At 41.0% G+C, this 13,346-nt stretch overlaps 1 protein-coding gene across 3 annotated transcripts in view; it reads left to right on the top strand.

Moving 5' to 3' along the window:
• pde4d (phosphodiesterase 4D, cAMP-specific) overlaps positions 1-13,346 on the top strand; it is a 613,923-nt gene that overhangs the window by 386,039 nt on the left and 214,538 nt on the right. For all 3 annotated transcript variants that reach the window (XM_060823615.1, XM_060823627.1, XM_060823636.1), the window contains exon 2: positions 10,558-10,749. In XM_060823615.1, the coding sequence (XP_060679598.1) occupies positions 10,558-10,749 (192 nt within the window). The remainder of the gene's footprint in view (positions 1-10,557; positions 10,750-13,346) is intronic.

Below are 13,346 nucleotides of genomic sequence, written 5' to 3'. Positions count from 1 at the left end.
ATGCTCTTGAAGTTGGTGAGTCTACTGCTGTTGCAGGCAGGGCATTCCATGCCCTTACTACTCTCTGAGTAAAGAGCCTACCCCTGACATCTGTCCTATATCTATCACCCTTCAATTTAAAGCAATGTCCCCTCATGCTAGCCATCACCATCCAAGGAAAAAGCTCTCACTGTCCACTATATTTAAACCTCTGATCATTTGTATGCCTCTATTAAGTCACCTCTTAACCTTCTGTCTAACGAAAACAGCCTCAAGTCCCTCAGCTTTTCCTCATATGACCTTCCCTCCATACTAGGCAAAATCCTGATAAATTTCCTCTGGACCCTTCCCAAAGCTTCCATGTCCTTCCTGTAATGCAATGACCAGAACTGTACACAATACGTCAAGTGTAGCTCCACCAGAGTTTTGCACAGCTGCAACATAACCTCATGGTTCCAAAACTCAGTCCTTCTACCAATAAAAGCTAATGCATCATAAGCCTTCATAACAATCCCTATCAATCTGAGTGGCAACTTTCAGGGATCTATGCACATGGACACTGAGATCTCTGCTCATCCACACTACCATGCATCTTACCATTAGCCCAGTACTTTGTATTCCTGTTACTCCTTCCAAAGTGAATCACCTCACACTTTTCCATGTTAAACTCCATTTTCCACCTCTCAACACAGCTCTGTAGCTTAGCTATGTGCCTCTGTAACCTGCAACATCTTTCTGCGCTATCCACAACTCCATCAACCTTTGTGTCATCCGCAAATTTACTAACCCATCCTTCTATGCCCTCATCCAAGTCATTTATAAAAATGACAAACAGCAGTGGCCCAAAAAAATCCATGCAGTATACCACTAGTAACTGATATCCAGGATGAACATTTCCAATCAACCATCACCCTCTATCTTTTAGCTAGCCAATTTCTGATCTAACCTGCAAAATCACCCTTAATCCCATGCCTCTGTATTTTCTGCAAAAGCCTACTGTGGGGAACCTTATTAAATGCTTTACTGAAACCCATATTAACCACATCAACTGCTTTATTCTCGTCCAACTGTTTGGTCACCTTCTCAAAGAAATCAGTTTATGAGGCACGACCTACCCTTCACAAAACTGTGTTGACTATCCCTAATCAAATTATTCCTTTCTAGATGATTATAAATCCTATCCCTTATAATCCTTTCCAACACTTTACCCACAACTGAAGTAAGGCTCACTGTTTTATAATTACCAGGGTTGACTCTACTCCCCTTCTTGAACAAGGGGACAGCATTTGCTATCCTCCAGTCTTCTGGCATTATTCCTAGAGACAATGACGACACAAATATCAAGGCCAACGGCTCTGCAGTCTCCTCCCTAGCTTTCCAGAGAATCTCTAGAATATATCCCATCCGGCCCAGGGGACGTATCTATTTTCACTTTCCAGAATTGCTAACACTCCTTCCTATGAACCTTAATCCCATCTAGTCTAATTGTCTGTATTTCCGTATTCTCCTCAACAAAGCTGTGTTTCTCCTGAGTAAATACTGACAAAAAAAAAATCATTTTTCTGGCAAATTACTCATGGGCAGTATAATTCTGTCCGTAATCTGAGCTTCCCTTTAGTTTCATTAGTAATTTTTTAACACAGTTTCTATGTTGCTCCAGCTGATCCTATAAATTCTGAGCATTTAATTTTTGTCTTACTCTTAGTTTAATTTCATCCACAAATGTGGGCACATATTAAGGATCTGTTTCCCATCCATTTGTACAAATGAGAAAGAGTAGCATCCAAATAAAACTACTTTGAGTGGAAGCACATGAGGCTACTTTGAAAGATAAACACATTTGCTGTTGGGGGTCATATATGAACATGGATTGAGGATTAGCTAACCAATAGATGGCAAGGAGTGGGATAAAGGGGGCATTTTCAGATGGCAGTCTGAAATTAGTGGTGTGCCACAGGGATCAGTGCTGGAGCTACAATTTCTTGCAATACATGGTAGTGATTAGAATGAGGAAAGTGAATGTACTGTAGCCAAGGTTAGCGATGGGAATGTGTGGGAAGGCAGGTGGTGAAGATGACATGAAGAGTCTGCAGAGGCATATCGGCAAGTGTGAGTATAAACTTGGCAAATAAAATGTAATGTGGGAAAATGTGTGGTTGTGCAGTTATGCAGGAAGAACTGGGGAGCTGAATATCATGTGGAAAAAGACGACAGAAAACTGCACCACCGAGTGATGTGGGGTCTTTATGTATAAATCACAACATGTTGGTACCCATGTTGGATAATTAGAAGAGAAAACAAACGGACAGTGTATTTTGCTTAAAATATACAAGGCACTAGTGAGACCATAGCTGGACAGTTTTGATCTCTTTATTTAAGCGAAGTTATACAGGCATTGGGCACCACCTAGAGAAGGTTCACAAAGTTGATTTCGAGCTATGAGGAGCGATTGAGGAAATTGTACTTGCACTCATTGGAGTATAGAAGAATGAGAGTGAGGTCTGATCAAGACATTTGAGGTTATGAAAGGATTGCCAGGGTAAATGTGATGAGATTGATTTCTTAGTGGAAGAGTCTAGGACCAGATGCATAAATTCAGAATAAAGAATCCCCCATTTAAGACAGAGATGAGGAGGATTCTTTTCTCGCAGAAGATAGTAAATCTGTGGAGTTTCTTACCTGTTGAGGCTAGGTCATTAGTTATATTCATGGCTGAGATAGACTTTTTTTATTCATTTATGGAACAGAGAAGTCACTGGGTGGCCAGTATTGATTGCCTATCCCTAGTTGCCTTCTTGAATCATTATAGTCCATGTGCTCACATAGGAGAGGGCATTCCAGGATTTCGACCCTGTGAGAATGAAGGAACAGCAATATATTTCCAAGTCAGGATTGTGAGTGACTTGGAAGGGAACTTACAGGTGGTGATGTTCTTAAGTATCTGATGCCCTTGTCCTTCGCGGTTGAATTTGATAAAGTCCATCTTGCAGATGGGCATATACTGCTGCTACTGAGCTTCAGTGGTTGACTGAATGGTTTTTACTAATCAGTAATGGAATTGAGGATAATGGGGGAAAGGTGTGAAAAAGGAATTGATTTTCAGTTCAGCCATGATCTCATTGAACGGTGGAACAGATGCAATGGGCTGAAAGGCATACTTATGCTCCAATGTCTTATAAGCCCCATTAAACTATTAAATGAATTACCCAGACTGTGCAAGAGTAGTTATTGCATAACACTAATCCTCCTGCTGCCAACCAGAAAACTGTGTGTATCAGTTGTCAATGTGCTGACATCCAAAGTGCAGCTGGAATGTGCACCTACAATTGAGATACAGGGTTTATTATAAAAAGCAAAGCTGTCTGATGGGAACAGGACCTGATTATAATTTTGGGGCACAAATAAGCTTGCTCTCTCTCCATGGGTGTTGCCTAACCCACTGTGATTTCCAGCATTTTTTTGTTTTCAGGATTCAGGGAGGTGTGGGCCCAGGTTTCGCAATTCCTGCGGTGGCACTTCCCTCTACACCTCCATCCACCATGACTAGAGACTCCAAACCCTCCGTTTCTTCCTCTCCCGACGACCCCAACAGTACCCTTCCACTGGCACTCACATTTGTTTGGCTGAACTGGTTTTCACCCTTCACAATTTCTCCTTTGAATCCTCCCACTTACTCCAGACAAAAGGGGTAGCCATGGGCACCCGCATGGGCCCCAGCTATGCCTGTCTCATTGTCGGCTACGTAGAATAGTCCATCTTCCATAGTTACTCCCCACCTCTTCCCCCGCTACATTGATGACTGCATTGGCGCCACCTCATGCTCCCACGAGGAGGTTGAGCATTTCATCAACTTCACCAACACATTCCACCCTGACTTTAAATTCACCTGGACCACCTCTGACACCTCCCTCCCCTTCCTGGACCTCTCCATCTCCATCAATGACAACCGTATTAACACTGACATTTTTTAAAAAACATTCTAACTCCCACATCTACCTGGATTACACCTTTTCCCACCCTTCCTCATGCGAAAAATGCTATCCAATATTCCCAATTCCACCACCTCCACTGTATCTGCTCCCAGGAGGACCAGTTCCACCACAGAACACACCAGATGGCCTCCTTCTTTAAAGATCATAATTTCCCTTCCCACGTGGTTGAAGATGCCCTCCCTCTCATCACGTCCTGCACCTCTGACCTCAAACCCCACCTCTCCATATGCAATTCCACCCTATCAACCTCCACATAAATCACATCATCCACCAACATTTCCGCCACCTCCAAACTGACCCCACCACCAGGGGTATATTTCCCCCTCCACCCCTTTCCAGTTTCCACAAAGAACGTTCCCTCAGTGACTACCTGGTCAGGTCCATGCCCCCCAACAATCCACCCTCCCGTCCTGGCACCCTCCCCTGCCACCGCAAGAATTCCAAAACCTGCGACCACACCTCCCTCCTCACCTCTATCCAAGGCCACAAAGGAGCCTTCCATATCCATCAAAGTTTCACTTGTACATCCACCAATGTTATTTACTGTATCCGCTGCTCCCGATGCGGTTTACATTGGGGAGACTGGACGCCTGCTTGCAGAGCGCTTTAGGGAACATCAGTGGGACACCCGCACCAATCTACCCCACTGCCCTGTGGCCCAGAATTTTAACTCCCCCTCCCACTCTACTGAGGACATATAGGTCCTGGGCATCCTTCACCACCACTCCCTCAACACCTGACGCCTGGAGGAAGAACGCCTCATCTTGCGCCTCGGGACCCTTCAACTCCAAGGCATCAATGTGGACTTCACCAGTTTCCTCATTTCCCCTCCCCCCACCTGACCCCAGTTCCAACCTGCCAACTCAGCACCATCCTCATAACCTGTCCTACCTGCCAATCTTCTTTCCCACCTATCTGCTCCACCCTCTCCAACCTATCACCTTCATCCCCACCCCCATCCACCTATTGTACTCTTGGCTACCTTCTCCCCAGCCCCAACCCTCTCACGCTTAGGTCTTCACCCTGGAGGCTCCCAGCCTCATTTCTGATGAAGTGCTTTTGCCTGAAATGTTGATTTTCCAGTTCCTCGGATGCTGCCTGACCTGCTGTGCTTTTCCAGCACCACTCTAATCTAGACATAGAGATGTTTGCCACTTGTTAGCTCCCTCACAACCAGCTTCAGACATAGTCTAGCAGCTATATTCTTTAGTACTTAGCCAGCTTGGTCAGCAGCAGTACCAAGCCGCTGTTGGTAATGGACATTGAAATACCTCATCCAGATTACATTCACAAATCATAGACTACATTGTACATGGAGGAGCATTGATTCATCAGCCAAAGGATGGGTGAGGGACATTAGCTGGTAACCAACACAAGCTTTCCATGCTTATGTTGATCTCTCATCATCAGATGTCATGAGGTCTGGAGTCAATGTTGACGAGTCCCAATAGCAGCTCTTTCTTGACTGTATCCTGAAAACAAAAAATGCTGGAGATCACAGTGAGTCAGGCAACACTCATGGAGAGAGAGCAAGCTCACATTTCAAATCTAGATGACTCTTCATCAGAGCTAACGTGAAGTATGGAAGGGGCAACATTTATGCAACAGATATCTTTTCCAAGTGTCTAAGTCGATGCCAGGTGATCTGTCCAGTTTTATTGCTTTGTTTAGACTTCATAATGGTTTGATCCAATTTGCTAGACAATTTAGAGGGTAGTCGAGTAAAACACATTACTGAAGTAATAATGAGGTAATTTTCAAGTAATATTCAACTGTCCTTTTTCAATTTTAGTTCTCACATTTATTTTGATTATCAACCATTTGGAATTATGCAACTATTAGATAACCACAAGTCTTTTGATCTCCCTATTTACAAGCATACGACCATATGCGCGAACAGCAGGAGTTGGCCATTCTGTCTTGGAGCCTGCTCAGCCATTCAATGTAATCATGGATAATCTATTTGTGTTTTGAATTCCGCATTCCTATTGACTCCCAATAACCTTTTACACCTTTACTGAATAAAAATCTACCTTATTTGACTCAGTTTTAAAAATTCAATGTCCATTCTTTCATCATTTTCAGAGGCATAAGAGTTCCGAATTGGCACAACTATCCAAGGGAAAAACATCCCCCTAATCTCTCTCCTAAAAGAGTGACCCATAATTTTTCAGGATTTTCAGTCAAGTTACCCTTCTAAACTCCGGTGGAAACGAGTCCAGCCTGTCCACACTATTCTCATTAGACAATCAAATCAAATCAAGTATCAGTCTAGTAAAGCTTCTTTCAACCACATCTGATGGACTGACATCTTTCTTTAAATAAGAAGACCAAAACTGCACCAAGTATTCAAGATGCAGTGTCATCAATGTTCTCTATAAATGAAGTATAAGCATTCTTCTCATAATAAAGGATAGCATTTAATCGACCACCTTCTTTATGTGCTATCTGTGTACTAACTTTTAGTGACTCATATACCAGAACACTTTAATACCTCTGCATCTCAGAATTCTACAGTCATTCTTCTTTTAAGTAATATACTGCACTTTCATTTCTCCTGCATCTTCCCACTTTTCCAGATTTTTATCCACTCATGCAACTATCGGTATCCATCGGCAAATGGCTAATGCCTTCTGTACAACGTACTTTCCTCTGAACCTTTGTGTTGTATGCAAATTTTGCTACCATGTCATCTGAGCCATTGATGTGGATTGTTAAAAGTTTAAAGTTGTATTTAGAACATCAAACTCTATAGCAGTATCTTAGCACGATATTAAGTTTGGCAGGTCGTTGTAGCAAACTAACTCCAATTGCAGACAAAATGCCTGAACTGGATTTCTTTTTGTTTAAACAGTGTCCAAAAGATAGATGCTTGCCTGTTGAAGTACTGGGTAATTGCCAGTTATCTATTGTGTAACTTCAACAGCATCTCGTTTAAATAATCCTTTGATTTTGCAGTGTCAGTTGTAGGTTACAGAAGATTTGAAGATTTTGCTGAACGAATGTTATTAGACTGCAATTTGCTCACAAATTTTTTGTGTGTGTTTCAAATTGCTGTTTAATTTGTAAGGCATCGAACTTGCTTCTTTTTCTCAAATCTTAATTTTCTTTCATACTTTCACATAATGATTGTTTCAATGAAAAACTTGTTTTGTTTTTTTATCTATGCTTTGTCTACTCTCTCATCTAATGAACTCAGCACTGAAAGTGCTATTTAAACTTCCTCACGACTTCGCAATTGTGATAGGGGCACTCCACTGCTCGTGGAATTCCCTTTTTGGTTTGCTGACTTCCAAATGAGAAACAAGATTTTAGCGGGTTTAACCTGAAAAATGTACGTTCATAAGTAGAAGAATAACAAACAGGAGTTTAACCATAAACAGATGTTGCGTTTGTACAGAGAGAAGAACACAATTCATCATGTTGACATGGCTCCTGATTTAGATTGGATTTAACTCAGTGATAAAATATTGAATATTTAACTTATTTTGAGCAGCACCTGGAGTTTATCTCTCATGGTCCAGAGTTGATACTTGATTTGCCAAATAGTTATCTGGTAAGAATATTCCTTTTGGGTGCTAGTGATGCAAGAACAGAGAAAACAATAGTTTTGATTCAAAAGTGGTCAGCCGATGGACATAATTAAAGATTTATTAATGTTTATTCATCTGCAACATTTTTTCTCATTTTCTTACCATTCAAACTTCTTTTTTGTTCTCAAATTTATTTTACTTCTTTATATGTTTACATTTTAATTTTGACCATGCAATACATAGCAAAATTCTTTCTTCAGTTTGAATCTCAATCCATTCGTTCATTTGCAGTTGCATATTTTTCCTTAATGGCTCTCAATTTGGACTTAGGCCCTATATTTCAGGGAGTTTTTTTTATAATAATTTCATTTGTGAGCTTTTAAAATCCTTGTGACTACAATAACTGGCGGGTTCTGCAGTATCATCAATATAAACGATAGATCTGTTGTAAATTTGTGATCCTGTAGTTCAGGTCAGTTTTAATTAATGAAATAAAACCAGAAAGTACCATCGAAAGCTCTTTTTGACACAGGTTAGGTTGATATTTTGTTGAATATCAAAAAATACGTATCTACAATAAGGAATCTTTCAGGAGCTTAATGATGTATTGGTAAATCTAAATACAGTGGCATGGGTTGCAGACAATTCCCTCGCCAGACAGTACTTTGGTGATCTAGCTCATCTCAAGACTATAGCTCAAGAAGGGCTCATGCCCGAAACGTCGATTCTCCTGCTCCTTGGATGCTGCCTGACCTGCGCTTTTCCAGCAACACATTATCAGCTCTGATCTCCAGCATCTGCAGTCCTCACTTTCTCGCATCTCAAGACTATCCTTTCCAAAAGAAGTAAGATAGAAAATATAATGGATAAGTAATTTCAAGCAACCTTACTCAATATCTAGACAAGCTTTGACAAAACTCAAGGACCAGATGGTTATGGAAAATGGAGTTGAGAGAATATAGAAAATGTCAAAAAGACGAACAAGAATAGACAGAATCAATGTCATAATGGTGCAGCGTGTTGGAAGTCCATTAATTTGGCTTTTCTTGGATTTTGAGATGTCAGTTTCCCATTTACTTAATTCCAAATTCAGCCAAATTGACAAGTGGAAATATTGCACCAGCACAGAGATGGTTGTAATTATAAGGCAGCCAACATGGTCACACTTTTAGATCTCCTGCACAATTGCTATTGGTAGAATGCTCGATGATGGTTTACAGCTGTTATTTGTTAAGAAGGCTTATGCAGATTCCAATAAGTGAATTTGCAAACCAAGTCAAAATACGCCAAACTCACAATGCAGCATAATGTGCGTACTTTGAGCACTTTTGACATGAAACAAATGTCAGCTTATTGGTTTCACTGTGCCTGGATCACATAGCATTTGAAGAGAATTGCACTTGCCATGACTTTACTCTTTGCAACATTTTAATCTTGAAGTTTTTTTGTGGTATGAAAGCAGACTGTTAGTCAAATAGAAATCTTTTGTCAGTTTTGTGCTTTTTTGAGAAATGATCAGCAGCATGCCAACTATATCAGAAGTTTCTGCGGTTAGTTTGCCAGGTCAGTTCTCCGTCCTTAGTTGCATCCAATGTTGAATGATGTTAAGAACACAGTGCGAACTAAAAAATCATTATAAGTCTCTGCAAGCTTAGATATTCACCTTCTAACCATGTACATTTGCTGTACCATGAATCTCCACGACACTTTTTAATCTCTCAAACAAATGTTTTGAAAATTTGTCTTCTAGCACTCTAAGTTCTGAAGCAAAACTTCAAAATACATTAATAATCATAACTTACACTAGGCAAAGATTTTGGATGAGAATGACGACAAGGATAAAGGCACTCTGATGTCACCGAAAAAGCTGTTCTTTCTGTCTGGATTTGAAGAGGCACTGCTGGCCTCGTTCTCCCATTTAAAAATATTTGAAGATGGTCCTCCACACCCAACAATTAGCTTAGCTGACAGCTCTGTATTCCCAACAGTGCCACCAGGACCACTGCCTGAACTACAGCCAATTCTGAGTGAGTCGGACTGAAAAGTAAATCTGGTTTGGAGCATGAGAGTGACAGAGCAGTGCGTGGGGATACTGGCCTGCTGGGAGCTCGGTTCAGAATCTCAGGCAAACTGTCAAATGAGGGGCTGACATTGGAGGATGAGCTCGCCCCATAGAACATCTCGACTTTGCCCAATGTTAACCCAAAACCAGAGCTACTGGCCTTCACTCCTGGGCCTCTCCTCTGCTGTGATCAAAGTATCTCAGGGGGTTGGTTAAGGCCCCTAATGTTTTCAATAGTTACAAGGGCATGGCAACCATACAACACTTTCCTCACCACCTGTAAAATTTCAGACAGCTTGGAGTTTGACAGGAATCAGCTGGAATGTCACTAATTGGAATTTGCCATCGAACCCACTGGCAGAGTTACGTAAAATCCATACCTTGCTATCTGACCCATTATTAATATGCCTTGAACAAGTGGACTTATAATATTCCTTTAGTAGACACAAATCAAATATGCCACAAAAATTGGTATCTGTATTTCTGTGTTAGCATTCTTTTAATAATGTGATAAGTGCTAATTGCTCTCTGTCAACCTCTTCTTGCATGAACAATAACTGTGACAAGTGTCAAGCCCCATGGCTTCAGAGGTTAGTTGTTATTGGAGATATTAAAGAAAATTAAAATACAGGCATTTTTCTTATCTTTTTCCTTTTTTATCTGTTTCCTTACTTTTAATCCAGTCTGTCTTCTCTCTTCTCTGTTCCTCCAACTTAATTTATGTTTTCTTATCAGTCTTTGCACTATTGATTTCACTCTCCTTTCAAGTTATTGGTTAAGGAGATATAATGTTGCCTGTACTGTGCACCCAGATGCCTTGAACAATTAGTACTTAACTGGTACAATAATAATTACAGGGATAGTTTGGTAAAAAGGCATTGAAGTGTCCAGTTAATCGTGATTATGTGAAATGGGGAGGCAGGCTTGATGGACTGAATGGTCTATTTCTGTTCCTATTTGTTCCTTATCCGTACTTCTTTTTTCCTTTCAGTTTTGACGTGGACAATGGCACATCCTCAGGACGGAGTCCCTTAGATCCAATGACAAGTCCTGGCTCAGGGCTCATTCTACAGGCTAACTTTGTGCACAGTCAGCGGCGGGAATCTTTCCTGTACCGATCTGATAGTGACTATGACCTCTCTCCAAAGTCCATGTCGAGGAACTCCTCCATTGCAAGTGATATGTAAGTAAAATGAGTATCTTGATTTGTTGAACAAAATTAAAATTGTGTGTTGGTATAACCAAAACATATTTGTATTTCACTGATTTTGAAATTCCATGTACCACACCAGCACTTTTCAGGTTGCAAACTGCAAACTCCATGCTCAGAGCGGTATTCTTATTGTACCATAATGCTTTACCTGTAATTCAATGTTTCACTATTTTAGCAGGTATGTTAAATCTTTTATTTTAAATTACCACTGGCTTTAAACATAGTGAGTTGGTGGCATAACAGTACAAAGATAGTAACAGATTTCGTGAATGTGCAAACCCATGGAAAATGGAGGTCAAGGTGGAGATTATGCACCTCGGTCCGATAAAGGGTAGGACAAGGTATAATCTGGATGGTGAAAATCTAAGGAACCATGAAGGCTCTATGAGATTTAGAGTCATAGAGTTGAAAAACACGGAAACGGACCGTTTGTTTCAACTCGCCCATGCCAATGAGATATCCTAAGTAAATTTAGTTGCATTTGCCAGCATTTGGCCCATATCAGATGAACCCTTCCTGTTCATGCACTCATCCAGATGCCTTTTACATGTTGAAAATGAACCTGCCTCCATCATTTCCTCTGGCAGCTCGTTCTATACACGCACCATCCTATGCATGAAAAAGTTGTCCCTTAGGTTCCTTTTAAATCTTTCCCCTCTCACCTTAAACCTCCAGTTTTGGACTCCCCTAACGTGGGAAAAAGACCTTAGCAATTCACCCTGTCCATCCCCTCATGATTTTATAAACCTCAAAGATCCAGGTAAAACAGCCCCAGCCTCTTTACCCTCTCCCTATAGCTCAAATCCTCCACTCCCAGCAACATCCTTGTAAATCTTTTCTGAACTCTTTCAAAATTTGAGAGCTTCAGATATAAAAATCATAGAAATGTGATTAACAGGTATAGAAATTTATCAAAAAGCTAATAGCTATTGGTTTGTGGGTTTTATAATGAGTGTTATGAATCCCTTAGGGATTGATGATTTTTGAAAAGGTTTCTAAATTCCCAGTGACTGACTGGAAGGATCACATGGGAAGTTGTCAAATATTATATCCTTTGTTCTGACGAACAAGTTCAAGTCAATCTTGCCAAAGAAAAGAATTACATCAGCAATTTATGAAATAAACTCCAGAAAACATTAGCCAATTGACTTGTAAAATAACTGAAAATCCCTTTTTGTGATTATACTTAAACATATCCATGTTGTGGGAATACTTCAAGCTCTAGGAACCTTTCCCATTCCAGCTACCAATGGCTTTCTTCCTTTTCCCACAGATAGCTTCCAATTCCTGGATAACTTTGACAGTGAGGGTTCATTGAGTTAAAGCCAGATGAAACTTCCAACTTCATTTAGATTCTCATGCCTGGCTTGTGAGTGAGATTCAGGGATAGGCACGGATAAGGTAAATAGACAAGGTCTTTTCTCTGGGTCAGGGAGTCCAGAACTAGAGGGCGTAGGTTTAGGGTGAGAGGGGAAAGATATAAAAGAGACCTAAGGGGCAACTTTTTCACACAGAGGATGGTACGTGTCTGGAATGAGCTGCCAGAGGAAGTGGTGGAGGCTGGTACAATTGCAACATTTAAGAGGCATTTGGATGGATTTATGAATAGGAAGGGTTTGGAGAGATATGTGCTGGGCGCTGGCAGGTAGGACTAGATTGGGTTGGGATATCTGGCGGCATGGGTGAGTTGGACCAAAGAGTCTGTTTCTATGCTGTACATCTTTATGATTCTATGACTCTATACCTTTGAAAAGCCTGCAACCCAATGGCTTAAAATGGACTATATCCTCCTAAAACATGACAAAGTGACTTACCTAGCCCTTGAATTCAAGTAGAAATACTAAGTTGCTGTGCTTTGTATCCCTAAATCCTAACTTGAAATTAAAGTGACAGTTTAAAGTATAATCATTGACACAACTGGCTTGCCTAATGTCCCATTCTGTCTTTTGGGCCCAGATATGCCAGCTTGAAGATGTAAAGGGAGCTTTATTTGGTAGGATGGAAGCAGCTGGGAATCCTGCCACCTTTACCCACTTTACCCGAATTAAGATCTAGGCAAAAAGCCCAATCACCACTTTCCAGCCCTGTCACTAATTGAGGCCCTTAAATGGTTAGGAGTTTCCTTCTGCCTGGGCTGCAATTATTTCACCTTCAAATGGGACAAGAAAGAGGCAGCCTGCCCACTGGTCAGGTATGTTGTCTGTTGAAGGGATGGGGGATGTTTTGCTAATTCCTTTGATCTGCACTAATCTGTGCACAAATAAATGATTGGAAGCAGTGACCACTGAGAGACCCTGTTACATATGTTTGTGACTCCCCTGACCTCTCTCCCCATGATCATCCTCATCATGAGATCCCTCTCCAATAACACTTTTCTTTCCCTTGGGCAATTTTCCATCCTGTGGTTCCATGGGCTCTCTTGTACCATGCATACAAGGCCTCCTCCATGACATTGACAAATTCTGGAGCTGCTGACCTCTGATTATTCTCATTATTTTCATGTAATTATTACTAGAGTGTCCTACATCAGTTCGAAAGTCCACTAGTAACCAATCAGTTGGCTGATT

The sequence above is a fragment of the Hemiscyllium ocellatum genome, chromosome 1 (assembly GCF_020745735.1).
Source record: "Hemiscyllium ocellatum isolate sHemOce1 chromosome 1, sHemOce1.pat.X.cur, whole genome shotgun sequence".
Taxonomy (NCBI): domain Eukaryota; kingdom Metazoa; phylum Chordata; class Chondrichthyes; order Orectolobiformes; family Hemiscylliidae; genus Hemiscyllium; species Hemiscyllium ocellatum.
The sequence above is the reverse complement of the archived record's forward strand: the minus strand, read 5'-3'. Positions and strand labels throughout refer to the sequence as shown.